The 27,227-nt window shown below is 32.3% G+C and overlaps 2 protein-coding genes across 3 annotated transcripts in view; one reads left to right on the top strand and one right to left on the bottom strand.

Moving 5' to 3' along the window:
• Cdk12 (Cyclin-dependent kinase 12) overlaps positions 1-27,227 on the bottom strand; it is a 220,360-nt gene that overhangs the window by 165,897 nt on the left and 27,236 nt on the right. The gene's annotated exons all lie outside the window — the stretch shown is intronic.
• The window catches only part of Myo61F (unconventional myosin 61F), a 55,902-nt gene that overhangs the window by 23,501 nt on the left and 5,174 nt on the right, over positions 1-27,227 (top strand). For both annotated transcript variants that reach the window (XM_089702743.1, XM_089702744.1), the window contains exons 2-12: positions 10,372-10,528; positions 10,910-11,025; positions 14,667-14,737; positions 15,054-15,445; positions 15,756-15,965; positions 16,404-16,666; positions 17,064-17,233; positions 24,729-24,883; positions 25,316-25,456; positions 25,883-26,024; positions 26,527-26,644. In XM_089702743.1, coding sequence (XP_089558869.1) covers positions 10,372-10,528; positions 10,910-11,025; positions 14,667-14,737; positions 15,054-15,445; positions 15,756-15,965; positions 16,404-16,666; positions 17,064-17,233; positions 24,729-24,883; positions 25,316-25,456; positions 25,883-26,024; positions 26,527-26,644 — 1,935 coding nt within the window. The remainder of the gene's footprint in view (positions 1-10,371; positions 10,529-10,909; positions 11,026-14,666; positions 14,738-15,053; positions 15,446-15,755; positions 15,966-16,403; positions 16,667-17,063; positions 17,234-24,728; positions 24,884-25,315; positions 25,457-25,882; positions 26,025-26,526; positions 26,645-27,227) is intronic.

Raw genomic sequence — 27,227 nt, 5'->3', positions numbered from 1 at the left:
TGTGCTGGAATAACTTGATGTTCATAGGTAATTCCGAAATTATTAATATACCTCTAGGTTGTGAGATATTATTTTCCTTATTTAGTTTGTTATAATGATTGAGTTTGTAAGTGCATCACTTGAAAACGGCTGAAATTGGCTTTCCTTACGTAGGTACTATATCACTCGTTTACTTTTTATAAAGATGCTTTATTACTATGCATAATAATTTATAAGTAGATGTATTTTATTTACATGCCAAATAGTGAACGTTTCAAAATATGTTGCGTAGTTTAGGAGTTGGCGGATTAAAAGGCAGACAATCTTAAACAAAATACATATTTGGCAACACTACATAAAGTTCGCAAAGTGACCTTTTACTTACGCCCTTTCACTTACATTACAATGAGATATTTTACAGCGGAACCTAAAAAGTGGTTTAATGGTTTTGAAAGTAGTTATTTATCTTTATTTTTTAAACTATAAATCAATCCAAAGTCTCTTAAAATAAATATAGGAGAAAGTTGTTATAAAATTTGGAAGAATAATAAATCTATTTGTTTGTTCATCTATCATGTCAAAACCAAACGATGGATGGATTGGATTTATGTTAATTTTATTAAATACCGGAAATTGATATGATAGCCTACATATGCACGCAGCACGGGAAATTAACTCATTCTCACGGAAAAAGTAATATTATCCATTAGATAGGTAGCAGGTACCTATATCAGCTGAAGCAGCGTAGTTCTACTTTGACGTCTCTACAACATTTGTCTTGTTTGATAAATCAGACTACAAATTCAAGATCCTCCCAATTTGTATTATTCACATTTTAAACATGTTATAATATACAACATGACCTAACGTACCTATGTCGAGCATACGTGCATCAAATTACCAACGACAAGAATGTTTTAAAATTATTTTTCTTATCAATTTGTAATAGTTTTTACGATAGTAATAATGCTGCAAATATTTTAAACTTGACAGTTTGTGAAGATGCTTTTTTTATTCCTTCTCGCCACCAAACGGATTTTTATGATACTTGACTGTAACATCTTATGTAGATACCAGAATAATGCACAAGTGTCAAGAAAGAACTACTTGGTTTTGTATGTGGCCGTGGCTAGGTCCACGAGTACAGTGAAACCGCGCAGTACAGCCCACAGATCACAGACACTAAAGGGCCATACCACAAAATAAAAATATTTGTAGCTGATAGGTTCCTATACCACAGAATATCCCTCTAAATGTAATACATTCTTACATCGACACAGCATAAGCGATGTTTATCCTGCCCGAGGTAATTGACTCCGGTTATAACCAGATAAATATAGCCCTTGGTAAATATAGGACTCGGAAAACATTAGTGAAAAATAAACAACTTACGTATCCTTCAGTTTTATGTGTGATGTGATATTTCAATCGACAGCCAGCGTTGTTATCTTTTGAAATTATTTTTTGGAGTACTGTATACTTTGATTCTTTTTTAAATCTACTTTTGAAGGTGAAATACACAGAAGGAACAATCCATCATAGATCAGCATTTATAACAGTTAAATATTGGATGTATAAACGAACTGATGAATAAATAATCTTAATTATATTCTGAGTTAGTTCTGATGTGTAAGTATACCTAGATGGCTAGATATTATGTCCTTGCAAGTTGCAAGTATTCAAACTTATGAGTTAGCAAAACCTATTTCATGGGGCCGTTCATAAAATACGTCACACTAAAATTCACTTTTTTTGACCCCCTCCCCCCCGGTTGTCACGCTGTGTCACACCTTCTGTGACCCCCCTGGAAATATTTCGTCACAAAAACTAAGACCCCTCCCTTTCTAAACATGATTGATAATACAAAAATTTTGATATTAGAAAATATTTTTTTTATTTTTATAATAAACTTTAAATACCTAAATGAATAAATATCTTAAATATTAATAAAAAATACAATAATAAATGCATGAGAAATATTATTTTCATTTGTTACTGAGTCGAGAGCGCAGAGTGCTTAGAAACGTTATCGTAGTTCGATCGCAACACCACTAGATCCAAGTCAAAACGCTACAGCAACACAGCGAGAGAACGAATCATCACGCTGCCGTAGACCCCCTGTCACCCCTTGTCACATCTTGTCACACTCGCGAAACCCCCCCCCCCCCCCTTGTATGCGAACGTATTTTATGAACGGCCCCCATGTAATTTTAAATAGTCATTTCTTCATAGCTTAAAATCTATAATACTATCATGAAGTTTGTTAGTAAAATACCCTGATGCAGCGGCCAGTCGGTAGTGACGTCATACCTGGATAAAACAAAATTCCAATTAACAAAAAAATAGCTTACAAGTTCAAACGTCAGTCACAGACACTTCAATTTCAAAGCCTAGCATAACGGTCCCTATCACGCAACGTTGAATGTCTTTTGTTTTCATTATTAAGACTGACAAAGAAAGATATTTCAATTCGTACCGTTAAATATGTTTCTTATATTTATTTTTTTTCATAAAATCGTTAGGGAAACAGTATATCTGTAGGAAATACATTACAGGCTATTTTCCTCATCATTTTACATAAAACAAATAACATTTTATTTTCGTAATATAAAGTCTATTTACTTTGCATTTTACCCTAAATATTGGAATATAACGTAATTAATTAACTATGAGAATTTAATTGAATTCTACTTACCTATATGTCCTCATAACAAAACAATGACTAATTATTGTTTGTACGTTACAATAAAATTCCACGCTTTGACATTCCTTTTATAGATAAATGACCCCTTAGAATGAGCCTTTTTGGTACTGGCAGCAAATTCAGTTCAAGAAATGGAAATAATACCTATATGCAATCTCTTTTTAATAAAATTGTGTTTGGAGTCCAAATTCCTCAAAAAGGCTTGACCGTTTTTTGTGTCAGTAATATTCGTAAGATCTGAGAATTAGTCATAATATATTATGCATTCATAAATCATACCCATAAGTTATGCTACGGTTACGGCAGACGAGTTCGGATCAACCGCAAAAATTACGAAATTTTAGGTTCAAATTTTACTGCTTTTTATTAAGTTGAACGCTTTTACTACCAATAAATGATTAATTATTGCCTTTTAAGGCTCCATGACCGCAATCGTCAAACCAAAACAGTCTTGATATTTGAATGTCACCTAGATGACATTATCAAATAGCGCGACGTGCAGCTCCGTCACGCTGGAACCCGCTTTAAAAAAAACCTTACTTTTTTTCAGCCTATTTTACCTACAAACGATGCTAATAAATGTAGTATAGGTCAATTTTTTGTAGTCTTATTAGTTACTTAGAAAACATCATTGATATCGTTCGAAGTAAAAAATATAAATAATAGCGTGTTGATTAGTTTTGGAATGGGTTCCAAATTGATTGTAGTTTATTGTAGTGGCAAGAAAATTCTTTATTTGCGTTGTTTTATCTCAAATTATTGCAAGAAGGTCACAATAACAAGATTTTAAAAAATAAATAACACTTGTTCAAAAACTACAAACGATGCCAATAAATGTAGTATAGGTCAAATTTTTGTAGTCTTATTAGTTACTTAGAAAACATCATTGATATCGTTCGAAGTAAAAAATATAAATAATAGCGTGTTGATTAGTTTTGGAATGGGTTCCAAATTGATTGTAGTTTATTGTAGTGGCAAGAAAATTCTTTATTTGCGTTGTTTTATCTCAAATTATTGCAAGAAGGTCACAATAACAAGATTTTAAAAAATAAATAACACTTGTTCAAAAACTACAAACGATGCCAATAAATGTAGTATAGGTCAATTTTTTGTAGTCTTATTAGTTACTTAGAAAACATCATTGATATCGTTCGAAGTAAAAAATATAAATAATAGCGTGTTGATTAGTTTTGGAATGGGTTCCAAATTGATTGTAGTTTATTGTAGTGGCAAGAAAATTCTTTATTTGCGTTGTTTTATCTCAAATTATTGCAAGAAGGTCACAATAACAAGATTTTAAAAAATAAATAACACTTGTTCAAAAACTACAAACGATGCCAATAAATGTAGTATAGGTCAAATTTTTGTAGTCTTATTAGTTACTTAGAAAACATCATTGATATCGTTCGAAGTAAAAAATATAAATAATAGCGTGTTGATTAGTTTTGGAATGGGTTCCAAATTGATTGTAGTTTATTGTAGTGGCAAGAAAATTCTTTATTTGCGTTGTTTCATCTCAAATTATTGCAAGAAGGTCACAATAACGAGATTTTAAAAAATAAATAACACTTGTTCAAAAACTACAAACAATGTAGTTGATTGTAGCTAAACTCATATGTAAGCAATAAAAAACAAAAAATTTAGTGTTCAATAAGTTAATATATTCAAAACAATTATGAGCCTTGGATTTCGTGTCGTTTGTAGTTTTAGAAAAAAAAATATTCATGCTCATACATACATCTTCGCACACGTGCGTGTTTGTGTATGCGTGTGGGAGTTTCGTAATTTAGTGTACATTAAATTGCACATGATATATGTTAAAAAAAAAAAAGAGTTGGATATCTTTAATGTTCAGTAGTTTGCTGTTCAATGTTACAAAGTCACTTAATAATCCGAAACTGCTGAGACGACAAAAGTAATTAAAATGAAATAATGGATAAATTCCATCCGAAACGAAAAAAAACTCCTGACCTATACTACATTCATCAGCATCGTTTGTAGATAAAAATAAATAAAAAAGAAATATTTTTTTGCTCTTGAATCACTATAAACGCAGTATAAGGCTTTCGATGAACCAATTTTTAGTCTTCAAAAAGCTCTACAGTTTATAAAATCGTTTGTAGTATACGATCCTTCAACTGTATCGTAGCTGTTGTTAAAAATACTAACAATTACTCTCTGATTATTGATTAACAATTTTCAATTATCAAAAAGTTTTACACTTTCAGAAATTATAATTAAAAATTCAACTCATTTGCAGCTCAAGTTTTCAATACTTACGAAAGTCCGTGTATAGTTGGCTGTCATTATTTTTTAATACGAAAAACAGCACATACTTGTAAGTCCAACGATTTTGAATTTATATTTTGAGGTATAATCGATGCTACATTTACTGTAGGCACTATAGTAACTGTAAACTTGTGTACGCACGCTTATATTTAATCGGTAATGTCCATATACATATAAAGGTATGCTGTCGGAAGACAAACTGTGAAACTACGAACGATTTCCTTTTCTATTTTCTAACGTCTTAAAATGTATCACTCTATCAAACACTAAGTAGATTTATTCATTCGCACTTATAATCAGTAATAAGCAAGACATACAAATATAAAGGTACTGTGACAATTGTTCATATCGTTTGTAGTTTTTATGCCAGTGTCATTTTATTATACCACTACAATTTGGCTAGTTTTATCTGATTTTTCTTGAAGTTATTTTAGAGGATAAATTATTTTACCAGTACTACAATAAACGATAAATGACAATATTAATTCCAATTTTTTATATTGCACTATTTTGAGTTTTTTTTCGTTTCGGATGGAATTTATCCATTATTTCATTTTAATTACTTTTGTCGTCTCAGCAGTTTCGGATTATTAAGTGACTTTGTAACATTGAACAGCAAACTACTGAACATTAAAGATATCCAACTCTTTTTTTTTTTTAACATATATCATGTGCAATTTAATGTACACTAAATTACGAAACTCCCACACGCATACACAAACACGCACGTGTGCGAAGATGTATGTATGAGCATGAATATTTTTTTTTCTAAAACTACAAACGACACGAAATCCAAGGCTCATAATTGTTTTGAATATATTAACTTATTGAACACTAAATTTTTTGTTTTTTATTGCTTACAGGGGTTCAGCAGCCACTACAAACATATGAGTTTAGCTACAATCAACTACATTGTTTGTAGTTTTTGAACAAGTGTTATTTATTTTTTAAAATCTCGTTATTGTGACCTTCTTGCAATAATTTGAGATGAAACAATGCAAATAAAAATTTTTCTTGCCACTACAATAAACTACAATCAATTTGGAACCCATTCCAAAACTAATCAACACGCTATTATTTATATTTTTTACTTCGAACGATATCAATGATGTTTTCTAAGTAACTAATAAGACTACAAAAAATTGACCTATACTACATTTATTGGCATCGTTTGTAGTTTTTGAACAAGTGTTATTTATTTTTTAAAATCTTGTTATTGTGACCTTCTTGCAATAATTTGAGATAAAACAACGCAAATAAAGAATTTTCTTGCCACTACAATAAACTACAATCAATTTGGAACCCATTCCAAAACTAATCAACACGCTATTATTTATATTTTTTACTTCGAACGATATCAATGATGTTTTCTAAGTAACTAATAAGACTACAAAAAATTGACCTATACTACATTTATTAGCATCGTTTGTAGGTAAAATAGGCTGAAAAAAGTAAGGTTTTTTTTAAAGCGGGTTCCAGCGTGACGGAGCTGCGACGTGCCACGATATTTCAAATACCATCTTTAGTAATTTTGAACAAAATTGGATAGTTTAGACTTAAGGGGATTTAAGAAATAGTTAACACTATATTTAAAGCTAACCAGGAATTTTGTTTAGGTGAAATTAACGATTTGATAGAGTTTTACTCGACCAGATACTTATTTTTTTGTTAGAAATAACTTTTGTATATAATCTTTACCTTGGATTAGCAAAATGGCAAAATGAAATCTATTCACTACGAATAAAAGGCAAGGCGTGGCAAATATAAACAATTTCCCGTTTCAACTGAAACTCCGATGTTTATTTAACTACCTTCATTAACACTAATATTTAGCTATACGCTAACAAGCGTGTCAGTAGGTCAGTGTCAGCCGAGCAGATAGGATGTGCATGCGTTATGACTCAATGCAATTGAATGACATCATATTTGTATATTAGATGCAAATGTACGCCAATGCATATACCTAGTTTAATACTAATTTTCCGCTTTGTGTGATAGTTGTCTCCCATATACGTCTTCTTTCGTTTCTCCTATTCTTAGATGTTACGTGGTGCAAAATAAAGCTCGTTTTTATCAAATTACACCCATGCAGTCATGCCAAATCGATCATCAAATTCAACTCAGTACCTCGGCCGTTAAATTTTACTATTTAAAGTTTACACCCCTATAGTTTTTTTTATATTATTAGCCTAAGTTATAAGCAATTTACATTAGTCACTTCTTTATAAATTGAAGGCTATAACAGCAAGATGTTAATCTTTCCAAAAATTCAACAATACTTAAAATGCACATTCAAATTTTTATTTTCATCTTATGACTAAGTAAATACAGACAACATATCCGCCTCAAAGAAATTCGTCACACACCTGACTCATCTTGTATTTTTTTTTTCATATAAACGTGACAATTCGCTACACTCGTATGTAGAGACTAGAGATTCTTGGTGGAGATGTTAAAAATGATTAAGATTGCAGCCATAGATAATTTGGAAATGCATAGACTATAGCGTTTTTTCTCAGCAGGTCAAGGCCCGTGAGAGCGTCATGTTTGAATTTTTTGCGCAGTTTGAACTTACTTATTTCTATACAATATAAATGAATCGCCAAATGTGTTGCTAAGCGTAAAACTCAACGACACCTCAACTACTTAGTACCTAATTCGGCTATTTTTTTATTTTTGTCTAAATAGCATTATTATATTATTATTTCTGGTTAAGGCAAGGAAGGTTTTTATGGAGAGAAATTCGAAATACGGGCAATAGGGCAGTCGTCTGATAGATAGCTAGTTAAAAATAACTAGTTAGATAGTTTAAAATAAAATTCATAACCAAGTATTCTATTAATTGAATAACTGAAATACTTTGTACAGTTCTGAAATTAAATATTATCCAAAAGTACTCAAATAATATTATATGAGGTATATTTAGAGCATGAAAAAATAAACTTAACTTTACTCTGATAAATTGAAATGTAGTAGTGTAATAGTGAAGGGGTTTGTACTTTTATTATATGTTTTTATTTTTAACCAATTTATTTCGTAAATAAAAAGAAAAAATATTTAGTCTAAAATGATGATTAAAGAATTAGCTAACAGCTCATATCAGTTACCGCTAAATATATCGTCAACCACGATAGGGCTGTATATCACACATCCGTCGTAATAGGGCTGTCAAATACATGGAAACATTTTTAAAGCAACAGGTATTAAATAAACATAAAACCTTCTTAGAAGAATTTATACGCCAAACATCTTGGCTTGGTTTACAGATAAAATAAAATTTGTGAATGGATATTAAACAGTTTTAATTTATTTAAGCGTTGTTTATTATTAAAAAACTATTTATTTTGAATAAAAAATACGCCTTGTTTTTATAATTTAGATAAAATTATGTACCTGGCACATAAGAATCATAATTAAAAAAATAAATATTATTCAAATTTAAAAATATAGAAATGCGTCTGTTTTCGGATTGATACTCATTGTAAAATAAACAACCCTATTAGCATCAAGTAATTTTTATATTATCGTTGACTCATAAAAATACGTCAACAACCCTATTCATAATATTTGCACTTCCCAGGCACATTAATAATTATAATGAGTTTATTTTTCTCTCAGTAAACGATCATATTTAGTAACGGATAGTTAACAATATGGGATTCAGTGGTAGTGAACACAGGCTCTTGTGTCGTATAGAGAAATTTCGGTGAGTCATTTTGCAAACATAACCTAAAAAAATTCCCGCGTTTTTTACTTTCCGTTATCTGTGGGTCGAAATAAGTGTTTATCTATATTTGAATTTTGAACACTAGTTTATTTTTAGTGGGAAGTGATTGTTATGTTAAATTAAATATACAAATAGTTCTTTACAGCTTCTTTATTTCATATATAAATTTAGAAGGTAGTATGTCTAATAACTGTTTTAAATAGATTTCCAAAGATTTCCAAAACTATATAGGTACGCTTTGAAAAAAGTTACTCTAATAACATTACTGCCGATCGTTGATAATAAGTACTTACCTAAAAATAAATAATAAATAATCAATTGATAATAGTTTACACAAATTAAAGGAAAAATAATAATTATGCTTATCTAATAAAGTTAAAAATACAATATTTTTATCTCGTATGGTCCGTTAAGGTCATGGGATTATTGGCCGGTGAGGGCGAAATAAACAGGTTTTTTACGATAATAATAAAGTGATTTTTTACGGTCACATAATTTTGGCCATTTAACATTGTTTTCCTTGTTTTAATCTTAGGTTTTAATAAATAAATATACTTATAGGACCTATCAAAAAAGCTGTCAGAAGCTTCAGCTTTAGGGCGGCGCAGATATGCCTGTGCGAAGCGCATTTTTTATTGTCAAACTATTATCGACAATGTTTGTGAACCGATTTTTTTATCTATACTAATATTATAAAGAGGAAAAGTTTAAACTATTATCGACAATGTTTGTGAACCGATTTTTTTATCTATACTAATATTATAAAGAGGAAAAGTTTGTAAGTATGTATGTATGTATGGTTTTCACGCAAAAACTACTGGACCGATTTCAAAAATTCTTTCACCATTAGAAAGCTGCATCTTTACTGAGCAACATAGGCTATATTGCATTTTCAAAAAAATTAGAGATCCTTACCAAAAATGCAATAATGTAACCCAAGGTGTAAAAAAATCCTCAATAAAACTTCTGTCATCGCGTGCGCTGCGGAATCTATTGAAGATAGAACAAAAAAATGTTCTACAGTATTATAGAATGGATCAATATCTACAAGAAAGTCCGCGATACCATATGTCCATCTTCAGTAGTTATGTTACTACAACAACTTTTTTACGTTTTCAAAGTAAATAGAAGTGCCGACAGTAATCAAACCATGTTATCCATACACATATATTAATCCTTATCCCATTAAATGATGTTTTATTACAGACTGTTTCAATACCAGCAAAATACTTTTTAAATGAAAAGAATTGGATATTCCATTCAAAAGATATAACGAATTTGAAAGTGTCAATCTACAGAAAATAGTAGGTATACTGTTCGAGCAGGCCGTAGTGCGGGGGTCACGGAGGAATTCTACCAATATGCGTCTTGACGGAACACAGTGGGGTTGTGGTCGGTAGGAATCCGAGATAACCCACGGCCACTCCCCTGGAGGCCGTGGGTATCTATGAAAGATTTCCCCACTAAAACAAAAAAAAAAAGGCCGTAGTGCGGGACGGGGTAAAGGTGATTTTCATGTGATTAAAAATTAAACCTATAGTCCGTCCTATAGTAGACTTTTCACTGTAACGATATCGCTATCTATGCGGGTGAAACCGCAGGGCATTGCTAGTATTAAGTATAGATGCAATATTTACTATAAATTATAATTAACTCTTATATTTTTCCTCAGGCTCCAACGCCCAGTATCCGTGCAAGGCGTGATGGAGCACGCTTTACAACACCGCGAGCGAGTCGGCGTGCAGGATTTCGTCCTGCTCGAGGACTACCGTTCGGAGGCCGCGTTCATAGACAATTTGAGGAAGCGGTTCAGTGAGAATATTATCTATGTGAGTGGGGAATAGACAACTTTTAAATGAAATTATCTATAAGTTGAGTTAGTTAATCGCAACTACGACATTTATCCATTTTTAAAGAGTCGCGTCTTTTATCTATCGATATACTGTAGCTGTCGAAATTATTGTTCTAACTATATGATCACATATTAATATAATATTATAAGGCATGTTGAAAAATTCTCCCACGAGGAATAACATTAAAAAAAACCAACAGTATTGTTCATCAACTTTTGCTCTACAAATATTTATCATGAATACAAAGCCTAATAACTCATATACACATTTGTTGCCTTCATATTTTATAAAGTTTATTTTAAAGCAAAATGTATATAAACTACCCTCAAAATGTAACAAATTTGAATACATTTCCAGACGTACATCGGAAACGTGCTAATATCCGTGAACCCGTACAAATCCCTCCCAATCTACACAGAAGAGAAGACCAAGCTCTATTACAAGAAAGCCTTCTTTGAAGCACCACCACATGTGTAAGTTATTTTTTATGTTTTTTTTTTTTTGGCATAACACTACTTTATTTTGTCCCAAATTTAGAATATTACCCACATTTATGTATTTAAGAAACGAAATGTTTTATAAATTTTCAGTTGTGTCCTTGAGCCGTATTTAAATTCATTGTAAATAAAAAACTTCCCACGTTCAAATTGTAAAGAAACCTCTCTAGACACGCTCCTCTTCGTCTCTTGAATTCTACAAAAAAAAAGACGTGTGTCACTCGGGGACTGCCGCGGTAAAGCTATTGCATGCTATGCCTTCAAGCCACACCTTCGCGCCTGTCGGGGTGGGGAGCGTGAGGTTTTTTCGTTACGGAATTTCTCGATTCGGTCCCCGCGCTCAAGGCCCGCGATAGAGGCTATGCAATAGCTTAATAAATTTATATTTTTTTTATTTTACCATTAATTTTTTTAACGTTTTTAGTACCTAAGTATAACGTGTAACGTAATAATACTACAATTTACACATCTTTAAAGTACCTACAACATAATATATGTACATAGTTTCATTATAAGTGCTCTTTTTTCACATATTTTTATTTATTTTATTCCCAAACATCTTTTCTCATCACTTTCCATTGTTATTAATTAACATAACATTCCAAAACATTAAATAACTTCGAATCTACAAATTATAACACTACATTGGCTTCATCCTTGAGCTACACAAATACACAATATCAAGCTATCACAGATCGATAGAGATAGCAATATCATTGATAGCGATACGATTAGTTTGGTATTTACCCGACTGTGGTAGGAAGAGTATGGTTATAAGTGTATGTATGTATGTATAGTAGAGGTGTTGATTTGACTTTATTAGTGAATCTAGCGTCGAATAAACCTAATCTAAATGAAATCAAATTAAATATTTTTTTACGGTGCATTTAGATCAAACGAGCGAATGCTCATTCTAACCGGAACCCCGGCCACTATCTTCTTCACTACGTAGTATAAAACAAAGTCGCATTCTCTGTCCCTATTTCCCTATGTCCCTAATTCCCTATGTCCCTTTGTACGCTTAAATCTTTGAAACTACGCAACGGATTTTGATGCGGTTTTTTTTAATAGATAGAGTGATTCAAGAGGAAGGTTTATATGTATAATAACATCCATTAAATTGTGGAGAAGTACTGTTATTTTTGAGGTTTCTAATGTTATGTCGTAAATAATTACATTTTTTCCGCTTACATTGCAAACGCAGGCTGAACCCTACGAGTTTTATCAAAATAATGTACTAAGTATTGTACACATTAAAAAGGTCTACAGAAAAGTCCGCGATGGCATATGTCTATCTCTTATGGATAACCCACAATAACTTTTTTTGTCATTTACTTTTTACGACAAATAATGGCTAATTTTCGAAGCGATTTTAACCAATACAGCATTAATCCTTAACCAATTAAATACCTTGAATACATTGTTCATTTAATATAGATCTATATGGCCCTTTACACCGTATGATTTAAGAGAATATTTTCGAAGATATTACAGATTTAAAAATTGCGGGACGTACCGTTTGTCGCGGTACCGGCCGGCTGGGCCGCTGTTTTTATATGTATACAACATTAAAAGTTTTTCTGTAGTGTATTTAGTATCAGCATTGCACCCGTGCGAAGCCGGGGCGGGTCGCTAGTCTTATATATAAAAATGAATCGCAAAATGTGTTGGTAAGCGCATAACTCGAGAACGGCTGAACCGATTTCGATAATTCTTTTTTTATTGTATTCCTTGAAGTACGAGGATGGTTTTTATGTAGAGAAAACGTAAATATGTACCACGGGCGAAGCCGGGGCGGACCGCTAGTGTCAATATAAATGTAAACAGGCGTAGAGCATTCTTTCGTTATTCTTAGTGCGTTCTATGCAATGTTCTAACTTCTAATACTGAGCAACACCGAATACGAGTTTTCGTTTACACTAAAAGATCACGAAAGAATGCTCATGCTCTAGGCTCGAGCTCTATGTTCGTTTGGTCTAAAATTTAGACTCTAAATGCACCGTTGCAATATTTGTAAAACTTTAATGTCAATTATAGAATGTTTCCAAAATATCAAAATAATTAAGAATAAATCTTAAAAATCGCCGAATTACAGTAAAAAAAATCAAGACAACGTTGTCGCTGGCACCAGCTGGTCCAAAAATATAATTAATTAAATTTAAAAAATCCAATCTAGTCTATATGAGTGAAATTATTATGAGTTTTATCAAAATTTCTATGAATACCTGTTAGATTATAACAATTATAATACTTATCATTTTGATAAGTATGTACTTAGGCGATAATGTATTTGTCGCAACCCAATAGCAGTTTTGTTTGCAAATATTAGTACGAGTCAGAATAATAGCAATATGATAAGAGAGACATCATAAAGCAGTTTTATTTCTAACTAACTGTGCCCTGCGGTTTTACCCGCAGGCCGCAGTACTCCACTCCTGTTGGTCTAAGCGTGATGATATATAGCCTATACTCTATAGCCTTCCTCGATAAATGGGAAATCTAACATCGAAAGAATTTTTCAAATCGGACCAGTAGTTCCCGAGATTAGCGCTTTCAAACAAACAAACTCTTCAGCTATAAAGTATTAGTGATGATGTGGGAAAGTGATGGAGCTAGACGACCTATAATAGCGCTGTCATTTTTCAACACTGGAAATAATACTGCTTTAAGAAATCAAACAACGGACTACGGGGCAGAGGCTAGTCCAAATTTGCCTACATCGTCACAGTATTATTAAATACTAGCTTTCCGCCCGCGGCTTCGCCCGCATTTTCAAAGAAAAACCTGTTCCCGTAGGATTTCCGGGATAAAACCTATCCTATGTCCTTTCTCGGGTATCAAAATATCTCTATACCAAATTTCATGCAAATTGGTTCGGTAGATAAGGCGTGATTGAGTAACAGACAGACAGACAGAGTTTCTTTCGCATTTATAATATTAGTATGGATTAGAAGTTCAATAAATATAAGCAGGCCTTCTAACGCATTCTTATTTCCATACGAAACTTCACTGGAATTTCATCATTTTCTTTTTGTATAAAATTGTAAATATAAAATTTCCATCTTCACAAATTTCGCGTTCATAATATGTGCGGGATTAGGCAGTGACCCAAATTATAAATATTTAGTAAACTAATTAATTATAAGCCTAACATTGACCCCTGCCTTGGCCCGACGTTAATCGGGCGAGGCCAGTGAAATGACGAGGTTTATATCCAAAACTTATGCAATATGTTAACTAAACTGTCTCAATTCCACGTCTTAAATTATCTATAATCTTCACTTGTTTGTAAATTCTTCTGCACTTTTTCATCTAACCGACGCCGACCTTTTTAGAAAGATGTCTAAGGGCATTTAGCATAATATGATGTTTTGACTACTCTTCCCTTTTCATTATATGTTTTGAGGTTTCGGCAACTGTACATAATGTTAAAAGTATGTACTTATATCTTGCACTGGAAGATAGAGATGCCTATGTTTAATATTTCATCAATAACATCATTTCTATCGCGTAATTATCTAGTAACGAAAAATTCTCATGAAAAAATAAATAAATCCTCAACACTTGAATATCAAACTTATTCTTTATCCTTAATAAATAATAGATTTAATTTACAGATTCGCGATCGCTGACAACGCGTATCGCTCTCTTGTTTACGAGCACCGTGAACAATGTATTCTGATCTCAGGTAACGATAATTAACTAATTTATTTGTGTAACAATTTTATGTTGACATTTACAACCCTGAATAATATGTTTGTGAAACTGATCTTGCTCTTAATAAATTCTAGGATTTTTCTACGACTACTTTTAACGGTTAACAAACCTACCTAGTATTTAAACTCAGATGCAAAAATACTATCGTAAAAAAACTAAGAAAACATTAAAGATTATGCCTGAACCAAAGTTGACTAACGAAAATTATCTGCCAATTTTTCCGCGTGTAAACGAACCTTAAAAGTGACGCAAAAAAAAATCTGGTACATTTTTTTTTCACTCTATAGGAGAATCCGGTTCCGGCAAAACGGAAGCATCAAAGAAAGTTCTAGAATACATAGCAGCTAGAACGAACCATTTACAAAGCGTGGAAAATGTCAAAGACAAACTGCTTCAGAGCAATCCTTTGCTCGAAGCGTTCGGAAACGCTAAAACCCATAGAAATGACAATTCCAGTCGTTTCGGGAAGTACATGGATATTCAGTTTAATTACGAAGGTGCTCCAGAAGGGGGTCATATATTGAATTATCTCCTGGAAAAGTCCAGGGTTGTGAGCCAGATGTCTGGGGAGAGGAATTTCCACATTTTCTACCAGTTACTGGCTGGAGCCGGTCCGGAGTTGTTACAGCAGTTGAAGCTGCAAGGCAGACCGGAGATGTATAAATATACTACGGATATTGTAAGTATTGTAAAATTAACAAAGAAATCTTGCATTTAATATTGCATTTATGTAATAATAGGGAATTCTGAGAATTTGTTTATATAATGGATAAAATATTGAATATACTATAGTGACTAAACATTTTTTTGTAAATTGCTAATGTTGCTAAGAAAATCCTGTTTTAAATTAAACGTATCTGTTATATGATCAAATTAAATTGCCTTTATTTGAGTACCCATCCAACTTTACCAATACATATCAGTTTTTTATATCTTTTTCCTATTCCATATAAAATATTAATCCAAAAACCAATTTTTTCCTGATTCAGGTATCAGGCACCCAAAAACTAAATGACGCTGAACAATTCAGAGCAGTTCTAGAAGCAATGAAAGTTATTGAAATATCTGCTGAAGAACAGAAGGAAATCTTCGAGATCGTTGCTAGCGTGTTGCATCTCGGTAATGTGAAATTTGTGCAGAATGAAAAGGGATACGCTGAGATATTGAACCATGATACTAATAGTGGGAATGTTGCTAGTGTGAGTATTTTTGGCTATCTGAATAACTTTAAAAAATTACGTTTCACAAATTATGTTTCTATAAAAATTAAAATGTATGTAACTGAACTCTCATAATTTATTGGTGACTTTGATTTAAATTTTAATCAGAGCAGTACGTACGCTGCCCCTATTTATGTCATTTAAGAATAGAGCTTTTTAGTGACTTAATTAATAGCAACTTTCAATTAATCTATCCAAAATAAATTAATTTCAATTCCTTCTATATTCTTAACCAAACTCTATTCTACAGCTACGATTACTCTACCAATCCTGCTAAATATCACCAAAATAAAATCTTCTTTGGAAAGACACGTCATAATCGAATTATTCCAATTCTGTGTACCTTAATCTTTAATACCTTAATCTTTCAAGTATCTATAATCATTTAAATCTCTAAAACTAGAAATAATTTTTCAGCTCCTCAAAGTAGACCAAACGAAACTTCGTGAAGCCCTCACAAGCAGAACAATAGACGCTCGTGGTGATGTGGTCAATACTCCATTAGATTTGGAACAAGCGCAATACGCTAGAGATGCTTTAGCCAAAGCCATATATGAAAAGCACTTTAGTTGGCTGGTCTCTAGACTAAATTCTTCCTTAGCACCTAGGGACAAAGAGCCTAATTCTTCTGTTATGGGCATTCTGGATATCTATGGATTTGAAATCTTCCCGAAGAATAGGTAAAAAGAAATTTAAAGCTTGCGTTCAAAATTTTATATTATGTTTTATAAAATATGCTAAAGGTGCTCCAAGAATATATATAAGCACTTTACAACCACAGCATTACAGCAACTATTACAGCTTTATCGCCTTTCAGTAATTTACTTTAACTTAACTATAATTCGTCCAATACTTTCAGCTAACGATTACTATTAGGTATATTTATAAAATTATCACCACTTGTTAATGATCTCCCTGGTAGCCTATTTGAATTTTTTTTGTCGTACTTAAATAAATTTCGTTTTTTACCTTTATTTATCATTTTAACTGACAGAAAATCCACACATAACATACCAGAAACCAGCCTTTACATTTCACGATTTTGACGATATTCTAATATTATATAATTTTCCATAGTTTCGAGCAGTTCTGCATCAACTTCTGCAACGAGAAACTGCAGCAGTTGTTCATCCAGCTGACATTAAAACAGGAACAAGAGGAATATCTCCGTGAGGGTATAGAATGGGAACCCGTGGAATACTTCAATAATATTGTTATCTGTGATCTTATTGAAGCTAGACATCAAGGTAATTGTGATGATATTTTAACTTTTTGACTTTGTGAATTAAGGGCCGATTTTTCAATGCTTGGTTAAAACTTATTCGTCCAATAAAGTATTAAATACGATAATATTAAAATGTCGCGTAAACTGTCAAATACGGGCAATTAGAATACATTTTTAAAATGGTAGTTTTATACATTATTCGACGAATAAGTTTTATCCCAGGATTGAAAAATCCTAAATCGAATAAGTCAACTTAACTAAGAAAAGTTTATTCCATCCGACAGTTAACTGTACTCTCTTTATACAGCTGATCATTAACTGTAAGTTGCAGAACATTTTAAAATACTGGTTTTTAAGCTATTGCATAGCTTCTATCGCGGGCCTTGAGCGAGGGGACCGAATCCAGAAATTGCTAACGAAAAACCTCACGCTCCCCACACCGACGGGCTCGGAGGTGTGGCTTGAAGGCATAGCATGCAATAACTTTACCGCGGCAGTCCCCGAGTGCCACACGTCTTTTTTTAGTTTAACCTATCTTGACAGCGTGTGTTTTTTTATAGTTTTTCAAACTATATTTATTTATCTATATTTAAACTATGTTTGTATATTTGAGTTTGTTTCGTCCCGAACTCCCGAGTTAGGAGTCTATAGAGAACCTAATTAAATTCTACTTATTTATCGCTGTGAATTTTAATTTTTATTAATAGACTAGCTGTTGCCCGCGACTTCGTCCGCGATTACGTCGTTTTTCGTCATTCGTCGTTTAAAAAAAATACGTGACACTTTATTTTTGAATGTTCTTAATTGTCTCTTATAAAAATAAACTACATTAAAATTGAATACTCTGATAAGAAAATCTTAAAATCGGAGGACATCGAAAATCTGAGGAAAACATGAGTGAATTTGATTTAAATTCTACATTACTTAGTAATTCAAATAATAATCTAAATTAAATGTAGATTAACAGTTTGAGCGCATCATTATATAATATGTACCTAAGTATTAAATTACGTTAGTTTACATAGTAATTTTACTAAAAACACGATGACTTTCTTTCGCGCTCGGTACAACAAACTAAGCATGTTTGTGGTACGTGGCCCGCGTCACTTGACCCCCTGCGAGTTCCCCTCCGTTACTATGCGAAAATAGATTCGTCGCCCTACTGTAGGAAAAATTGTAATATTTTAAATTCGAGAAATATTGATTTCTTGTATTCGACTATTCGTTGTAGTCGAATACAAAATATATTTGAAGAAACTTAGGTTGGCCTTCAGGCAAAAGGGATCCTATCAAATGATAAACTTGACCTTGTATCTTAAAAGTAAGCATGAAAGGATCCTCTGATAATTGTTGAGCACCAAAGGATCATTTAAAACGCACTACTATAAGAGCGAATATTGTCTAAGAACTGTTTAGATTGCACATGTTCCTCTAAAAGTAGTGATTTCAAAGGTTCTGGTGTATCTTCAAACGAAAGCCGACTCCTTACTCCTCTTTAAAGCATTACAAAAAGAACATACTACGTTAATATCGCCTATACAGAAGATGATCTGTAATCAATTGTGAGGTTATAAGCAAACCCACTTTTATATTTGTCAGACCACACCACCGAATTCGTAGATTGATCTTCTATGTTTACCTCTTAAGTCATTAAGACTGTCGAAATCTGTCTACAGTAAGACGGGCCTCTCGCTATTCGTCCGTTTCAAGAGACCAAATAGTTTCAATTCTTAATCTTTCATTAAACAAACTTATTAATCGTACTTGTCTCAAATAATCTTGAAATTGATATTTTTTGATTTTATGGCATTCAAATGCTTTATAAATATAAATTTATAAAGAATAGAAAAAACTCGATCAGCGCGATTCGCGCCATTCCAAATAATCTTGTCTCAAATAATGGTAATATTCGCGTCCCTACTCTAGTCATTGCTTATGCTCATGTTCATCTTCAAGAGATCGAATAATATTATGGTGCACCCTATCATTTGTCAATCGGTCTTCATATTGAGTAAAAGTTTCAGATTATCGAGATAAAATATGCCATTTGCGATCAGCTGTGAGACGTTATACCCTCTCAGTGAAGGTTTCGGTCTCACAGGATAGTACATGCCGTTCGCGGTCAGCTGTGAGCCGCAATTCTCGTTGTGAAGCGGTTTCAGGTTCTCGGCATAACACAATATGTTGTTTTCGGTCAATAGTAAGCCTCTAACGATCCTTGAGAACTCTTATTTCTCATTTTCTTAGCTTTGCTCGAATTTCGATATAAAGATTTTTTAGGTGGCACTGATGCGAGTAAATAAAAATTAAGTTAAAACGGACTGAGAGTGTTATAATCATCAATCATCATCATCATCAATACATATAGTAAAATTGTGGAAAAGCGATGTCTGTACAATGAAAATATGTAGAAAAAAATTAGCAGGTGTTATTATTAAATCGATCTTGAACCCAAAATGTAGTTAAAAATTTTTTGTCTGTTTGTCTGTATGTTTGTGCACGCTAATCTCAGAAACGGCTTATCCGATTTAGATGCGGATTTCACTAATGTATTGTGGTAATGTTCATTTAACAGTTAGTGTTTATTTCATGTCAATCGGTTCATAAATAAAAAAGTTATGACAATTTATAAGTAATCACGGCGAACATTTGCTAAGGCATTCTATTGTACACTGTACAGTGTACGATAAAACGTAATTTATCTGTTATACGTTACAGTTATTCCTTTACATGTCCAGATGATCATATCAAAATTCCCCAAGGGTTTGGGGGTAAGCTGAGGTAGTAGGGGGGGCGGGGTCAAATTAACATTATGGTTACTCCTAATAGGTAAATTTTCCAAACAAAATGTCCTTTTAATTATGTCGTATTATATTTTTAACCCCCGACGCAAAAAGACGGGTGTTATGTGTTTCTGTGTGTGTGTGTATGTGTGTGTCTGTATATGGTACCGTAGCTGGCTAACAGGTAAACCGAATTAGATGCGGCTTTTTTTGTTAGGCAGCATATTTTCCGACGATGGTTCTTAGATAAATTGTATCGAAATCGGTTCATCCACTTATTATACCTACATAGGGGTAAAAGTGTGAATGAAAAAAATGATATAATAATTTATTTTTAAAGATCGTTGGGAAGTTTATGAAATTATTTATTCCTTTTTCTATACACTTTTCTTCGTCTAAACGGTTAAGTTACGTCTCTCTCTCTTCAGCCTTTAGTTACGTGCGTGAGACAGGAAACATCTAATTTGGATTTGTTGCTGGATTTGATAAAAATTGAGTATCGATTAAGCTGATCAGTGGCTACACCATACATTATTAAAAACATCCATTTAAGAAAGGAAGGAAATACAAATAGAATTTGCTCCTCTCCCCCCCTGGTTCCTAAAAAATAATATGACATAATTTAAAAGAAATTTTACGTAGAATTAGTTAGGCATTTCTTTTTTGATTTTCGATATTATATACTAATCATAATTTTTAATTACAATATTATGTAGTAACTATTTGGTATAGGTTAGGCATTTCATTTCTTGATTTTCTTTAATAAGTTGGTACGTAAGTTTTTTAGCTCAGTTTAGTAAGAAATTTTAATAACAATTCTTTTAATTATTTATGGTATATATTGAGTAAATACGTACATTTACTCAATAATTGTATGTTAAGTAGTAATTCAGCATGGGCGTAGCCACGGTGGGGCTGGGTGGGGCGCTTACCCTGGCTTTGATCTGGTAGGTACCAATTGTGAAGGGGAGTGGGCGTGGGCGTTGGCGTGGGCCTGGGAGTGGGCGTGGGAGTGGAAGCATGAAACAATTATTGTTGCCCCACCCTGAGCCCATGGTCATAGGTCCCATAGTCACTATTCCACGCGGACGAAGTCGCGGGCACAGCTAGTAGACAAATATAATCAGAAAGCTTTGAACTCCTAAGCTCAACCATAAAAGATAGACATTAATTATGATGTCGGGAGATATTTTTTATATAATATGGAGAACATTTCTTTCATACTTGATTTCTGTGTAGCTTTAACCATTAAGGTTGCACACGCGACGAAAGCTTAAAAATGGAGTTACTGCTCTGCTCACGAATATGAAAAATAATTGTACCAAGTTTCGTTTAAATCCGTCGAGTAGTTTTTGTTTCTATAACGGTTATACAGACAGACAGACGGACAAAAATTTTTGGCGTCAGTGTCGATCCCTAATCACCTCGTGATAGTTATTTAGGAAATATATTTCATGTACAGAATTGACCTCTACAGATTTAATATAAGTATTATACATATAATTAGATGCCAATTTCCATGTTACGTTAAATTCGACTATACAATAACTAACAGACAACGCAGGTTACTCTCGTTTCCGTAAGTTGAGGCGGCTACATATTCGGTCCTCATAACTTCACTTTTTGTGAACGAAACGACAGCGCGGTTTAATTCGATGCCAACACCATCAAAAAAAGGAAATATTTTTAATTGTGAAAAAATATTATGATTTACACTATTAATACTATTTTAACATTAACACAAAATATAAGACTGTGAGTGTGTAAAAATAAATCCAGCTAGTTTCACATCAAACTTATGTTTTTAATTAGGTATACGACATGAAAATATATTAATTACCAAGCAATAATCATACCTACAGGTAAATACTGAACAAAAGTATTAACAGTCAAAGTATATTTTTACTAACAACATGTAAATGATGAAGGAATAATAATTATCAACGAACTAACCTTTTTGTATTAGTGTTTATAAATATAAATTCATAAACAATAAATTTATAAAGAATAGAAAAAATTCGACCACTAAAGAATGCTGGTTCGAGTCCCGCCTCGTTATCGAATTTTTAAAACACGAAGATTTTTAAAAATGTAACCAATGAACACAATCAATATTAGATTAACTGTAATGGTGTCTAGTTTGACTTAAAATAATAAACATCTACCCTCACTTTTAAAAATGTAGTATATTCACACGAATTATAAATATAGGGAAGGGAAGATATAAGTTAAAGAGTTAAATAAATAAATAACATAATTAAATTAAATTATTAATTTTTAACATTGTGTTCAGTAGTGTTAACATGTAAATTGATTTGATTTTTACGAAATCTCATAGATGGCGCTGTTTCAAATTTGTATACTAATAAATTCATTAAACTGATTCTCTGCCCAAATTACGTAAATGACATAGTTTTTATTATGTAAAGCTAGATAATAGCATGGCTTACCCGAAACCAACATTTAAACATGAGTCTTTAGATTGTACGCTGTCGTAATACACGGAATACGTAAGAAAAAAAAAGGTTCACAGCTCCTCCCCCGGAGGTGACAGCATGATAATATGTTTAAAAAAGCCTCACCCGACCTGTTACTAATATTCATGCAAAATTTGAAGTCAATCTATGCAGTACTTTTCGAGATTAGCCTGGACAAACATACAGACAAACAGACAAACAGACAAACAGACAAAAATTCTAAAAACTATGTTTTTGGCTTCTATATCGATTATAGATCATGGATTATGTATTCTTTTAAAAAAATATTCAATGTACAGTTTTGACTTTCCTACGATTTTATTATATGTATAGATAAGTAGTTACGCGATTAGAAATAAAGGTTTATTTCATAACACTTATAGAGAAAAATACAATTACTTAATGATCTAAGTACAATACTAAAGTTTAAACAAAGGATAATGGAGAAGTTCTTTATTTAAACCAACTCCTAAAGGTTAGAAATAACAATTTTTGTCGTAGATTTTGTTTTTGTCCATTGATGAAACCGCTAATATAAGAGCCCACGACGGCCAGACTTTCCTTTCTTTCGGAAAGTTGAAAGTTTCTCTGTATATGTCTCCGATACAGATAAGAACGACTAGCGATTATCAAGTCTGGGTTGTGGTTACTTTGGCAGGAAACAGGTAGTAAGGGTGTATAAAATTGTACCTAACTTTCATTATAGTTTAAAAGCTAAATTTTATATATGTTACTTGGGGACCTATAAAAAGATATTACCTTAAGAGCCAGACAGTTTTATTGGTTCTTACATCTAGCCAGACACATTTAAAAAATAACTAACATATCATCAAATTCACATAACTACCTAAAAGCGTAACAAATATGAAATAACCCACTAAAAACATTAGTTAACTATAATTATTAAAAAAATAAAAGTATAATATATAAGAAATAAAGTTATTACTTATCTTTTACGGGGGCTTATGTTGATGGAATTTCACGTATCTCGATGACACAATAAAAAAGTCATCGGGATACGTGTAATTCCATCAACATAAGTCTAAGTAAAAGATAAGTAATAACTTTATTTCTTATATATTATACTTTTATTTTTTTAATAATTATAGTTAACTAATGTTTTTAGTGAGTTATTTCATATTTGTTACGCTTTTAGGTAGTTATGTGAATTTGATGATATGTTAGTTATTTTTTAAATGTGTCTGGCTAGATGTAAGAACCAATAAAACTGTCTGGCTCTTAAGGTAATATCTTTTTATAGGTCCCCAAGTAACATATATAAAATTTAGCTTTTAAACTATAATGAAAGTTAGGTACAATTTTATACACCCTTACTACCTGTTTCCTGCCAAAGTAACCACAACCCAGACTTGATAATCGCTAGTCGTTCTTATCTGTATCGGAGACATATACAGAGAAACTTTCAACTTTCCGAAAGAAAGGAAAGTCTGGCCGTCGTGGGCTCTTGATCTACGCGGGATACATCTAATATTACCTATATTATACATTTTAATTGACACTAATTTAAAGCTAAATGCTGATATTATTACTTATTTAACGTTTGTTATTTAACAAGGAAAACGCTAGGAATGATAAATTATCCCATTTTAATTATACTGATAAGTCAATTACCAGTAAACAATATTTTGACGAAATTGTAGATACTATTTATAGCCAACTTCGATATTACAATTAAATTTATCTTACTATATTTCCGCCCGCGGCTTCGCCCGCGTTTCCAAAGAAAAATCCGCATAGTTACCGTTCCTGTTGGATTTCCGCGATAAAAATGTTTTATTCTGGGTCTTCAGCTACCTACATACCACATTGTAATCGGTAACACTCCATCCATCCTCACAAACTTTAAGCTTTCTGTTTAGGCAAAGCAAATATTATAAATTATAATAAATTTTAAGCTATTGCATAGTATTTATCTCAGACTGAGCGCGGCGACCGAATCTAAAAATTCCGTAACGAAAAAACCTAACACCCCCCACTCCAACCGGCACAGCGATGCGATGCTATGCAATAGCTTTACCGGGGCAGTCCTCGAGTGCCACACGTATTTTTTTACAGTTAATCGACTATTTACTTGTCTAACTGATGAACTTATTTTAATTTGACATTGAAACAGTAACAGAAGAAAACTTTTTTTTTTCTTTCCAACGTGATAGAATAGTATGACAATAATTTTTATATACTATACTATGTACATATATGTATATAGGTTTTACAAACATACATTTTATATCTGCAGGTATTATTTCAATACTCGACGACGAGTGTCTGCGTCCAGGAGACGCATCAGATCTCAGTTTCCTGGAGAAGCTGAGCCAGAAACTAGACGGACATGCGCATTACAAGTCACACAGAAAGGTTGATGTTAAAACGCAAAAACTTATGGGCAGAGATGTGAGTAGCGTTTGATTTAGTACACATGTAAAATGACGATTTATATAGGCAATGCAATCAAATTATTAATGATAAATTGAGTTAATGTTCATTATTCTCCTTCGTAATATATATTTTGGCTTAAAATGCTTATATAATCTATTAAATTATTGACTAATGATTTGGGGTTGCACAAGGTTCCGCCTTTGGACCAGAATGAATAATTGAAAATTAACTTGCTTGCGTATTGAGTAACATAATATCACTTTATTTAAACGCATAAGGTTAATACACGTCATAAAAATTCAATAAATACACAACATAATGCATGATTAGTTAAGTACACAGAAATTTCCGTTCGACTTCTGAAAAAAAGATGCATTTTAACATTTTTTTAAATACACTATTAAAATAGTGTCATATTATATTAAATCTAAATTTTATTCACATCAGGAATTCTGTCTCGTCCACTACGCTGGTGAAGTGACATACAACGTGAACACGTTTTTGGAGAAAAATAACGACTTACTGTTCCGAGACTTGCAAGGGCTTATGGCGGCGTGTGGTAATGCCACTCTTGGGACTTGCTTTAAGGTATTTTATTAAGTAATATTATAATGAAAAAACCTCGAGAGTATCTTAAAATTAACATGATAATTTCTTACACACAAATGCTAATTAATTTTTAAATTTACAAATTAGATTAGGACTATCTTATGAACTGATGAAGATTTTAGCTTCTTTCGTCAGTAAGACTTACGAAACTTACAACGATAATTCATTAATTTAATCTATTTATAATATTTTACGCCTTTTCGATTTGATTCATAAGGTTCAAAATTTAATTGATAACCGTTTTCTGTTTTTTAATTGATATCTGGAACTGAAGACCTTTAAATCACCCGTGATCTTTATTTATTTATTCTCAGTATACCTTCTAATGGTTGAAACAGAACATTATATTCGTATTTTCATTGGGAATTGAGGGTGAAAATAAATAATATTTTTCTAATTATCCAGGCACTAAACCTCTCGAGCAAGAAACGTCCCGAGACCGCGATCACACAGTTCAAGATTTCACTCAACGAACTCATTAAGATTCTAAGTAGCAAGGAACCTTCCTACATTAGGTGCATCAAACCGAATGACTTCAAAATGCCTAGTAAGTTAGAATTTAATATTATCTATGATTATGTATATTTTTACCCTCTGTCACATTTCAAAATATGTCTTGATGTTTTTTGTGTTCTATGTTTTTTTTTTATACATATAAAGCTCTTATATACACTACCTATATCGTGGTCGACTTCTTCGTGAATAAAAGACATTGGTAGAGTGTATGTATACTAAAATTGATACAGATGACAGACTTGAACGAAATTTCCTATGTATTGTTTAATATCTTTAGAAATAAAATACCACCGGTCTCCCCGTGACCACGCTCGCTGTAAAGTGTTCGAAACGTCGGGAAAATAATAGAATGAATAAATCGCGTTTAAAATCCGTTAAAAAGTCTTTAATTTCTAAATAAAATACCAAGAAAATATTACAAAAGCGTAAGATCATTTAAAAACAATTTGGCTATTTAAAAAAAGTATGACATTTTTCCTTCTAAATTAAATAATTTAAATTATATTAAAATACTATTTTTTTTATAATTCCAGTGCAATTCGATGACAAGCTCGTGTCCCACCAAGTGAAATACCTCGGTCTAATGGAGAATTTACGTGTGCGGCGTGCCGGCTTCGCGTACAGACGGACTTACGAAGCTTTCCTTGAACGGTGAGTCTTATTGCTATGGTGATAGGGATCATTTTTGAATGGAATGTTCATTTTTGGCTTATGTATGTATGTATTAAGGTAACTTGACTCTTATTGTTGTGTCAGTAAGGTTTATTTTTGATTGGCTTTTGTATGTGTGAAGTCTAAAGGTAGCATGACGTCAGCTTTGCGTACAGACTGACTTACGAATGGAATATGGAAATAAGGTTCAATTTTGAATGATACAGTTTGAAGGTTACTTGGAATGGCCAGTTTTCGAACGGCTTTTGTGGATGTATGAACGTTCATTTTTTTGTGTTATCTGTGTATGTATTAAGTCTGAGAGTATCTTGACTCTTATCGGTATTGAATATTGATATAAGGTTTATATTTGAATGGCTTTTGTGTATGTGTGAAGTTTACTTGATTCGTATTGCTTTGGATGTGTGGTCAAAACCGTATTTTGTATATGTATGAAGGTAACTTGACTCTTATTGCTATAATAGTAAGGTTCATTTTTTATTGGCTTTTGTGAAAATGTAAAGGAAACTTGACTCTTATTGGTATGGTGGTAAGGTTCATTATTGGTTGTTTTTTCATGTTT

Source organism: Colias philodice, chromosome 13 (genome assembly GCF_061535455.1).
Source record: "Colias philodice isolate Cphi_HAF_F1 chromosome 13, ilColPhil1 Martin Lab GWU primary, whole genome shotgun sequence".
Taxonomy (NCBI): domain Eukaryota; kingdom Metazoa; phylum Arthropoda; class Insecta; order Lepidoptera; family Pieridae; genus Colias; species Colias philodice.
This window is presented reverse-complemented; position numbering and strand designations above follow the sequence as displayed.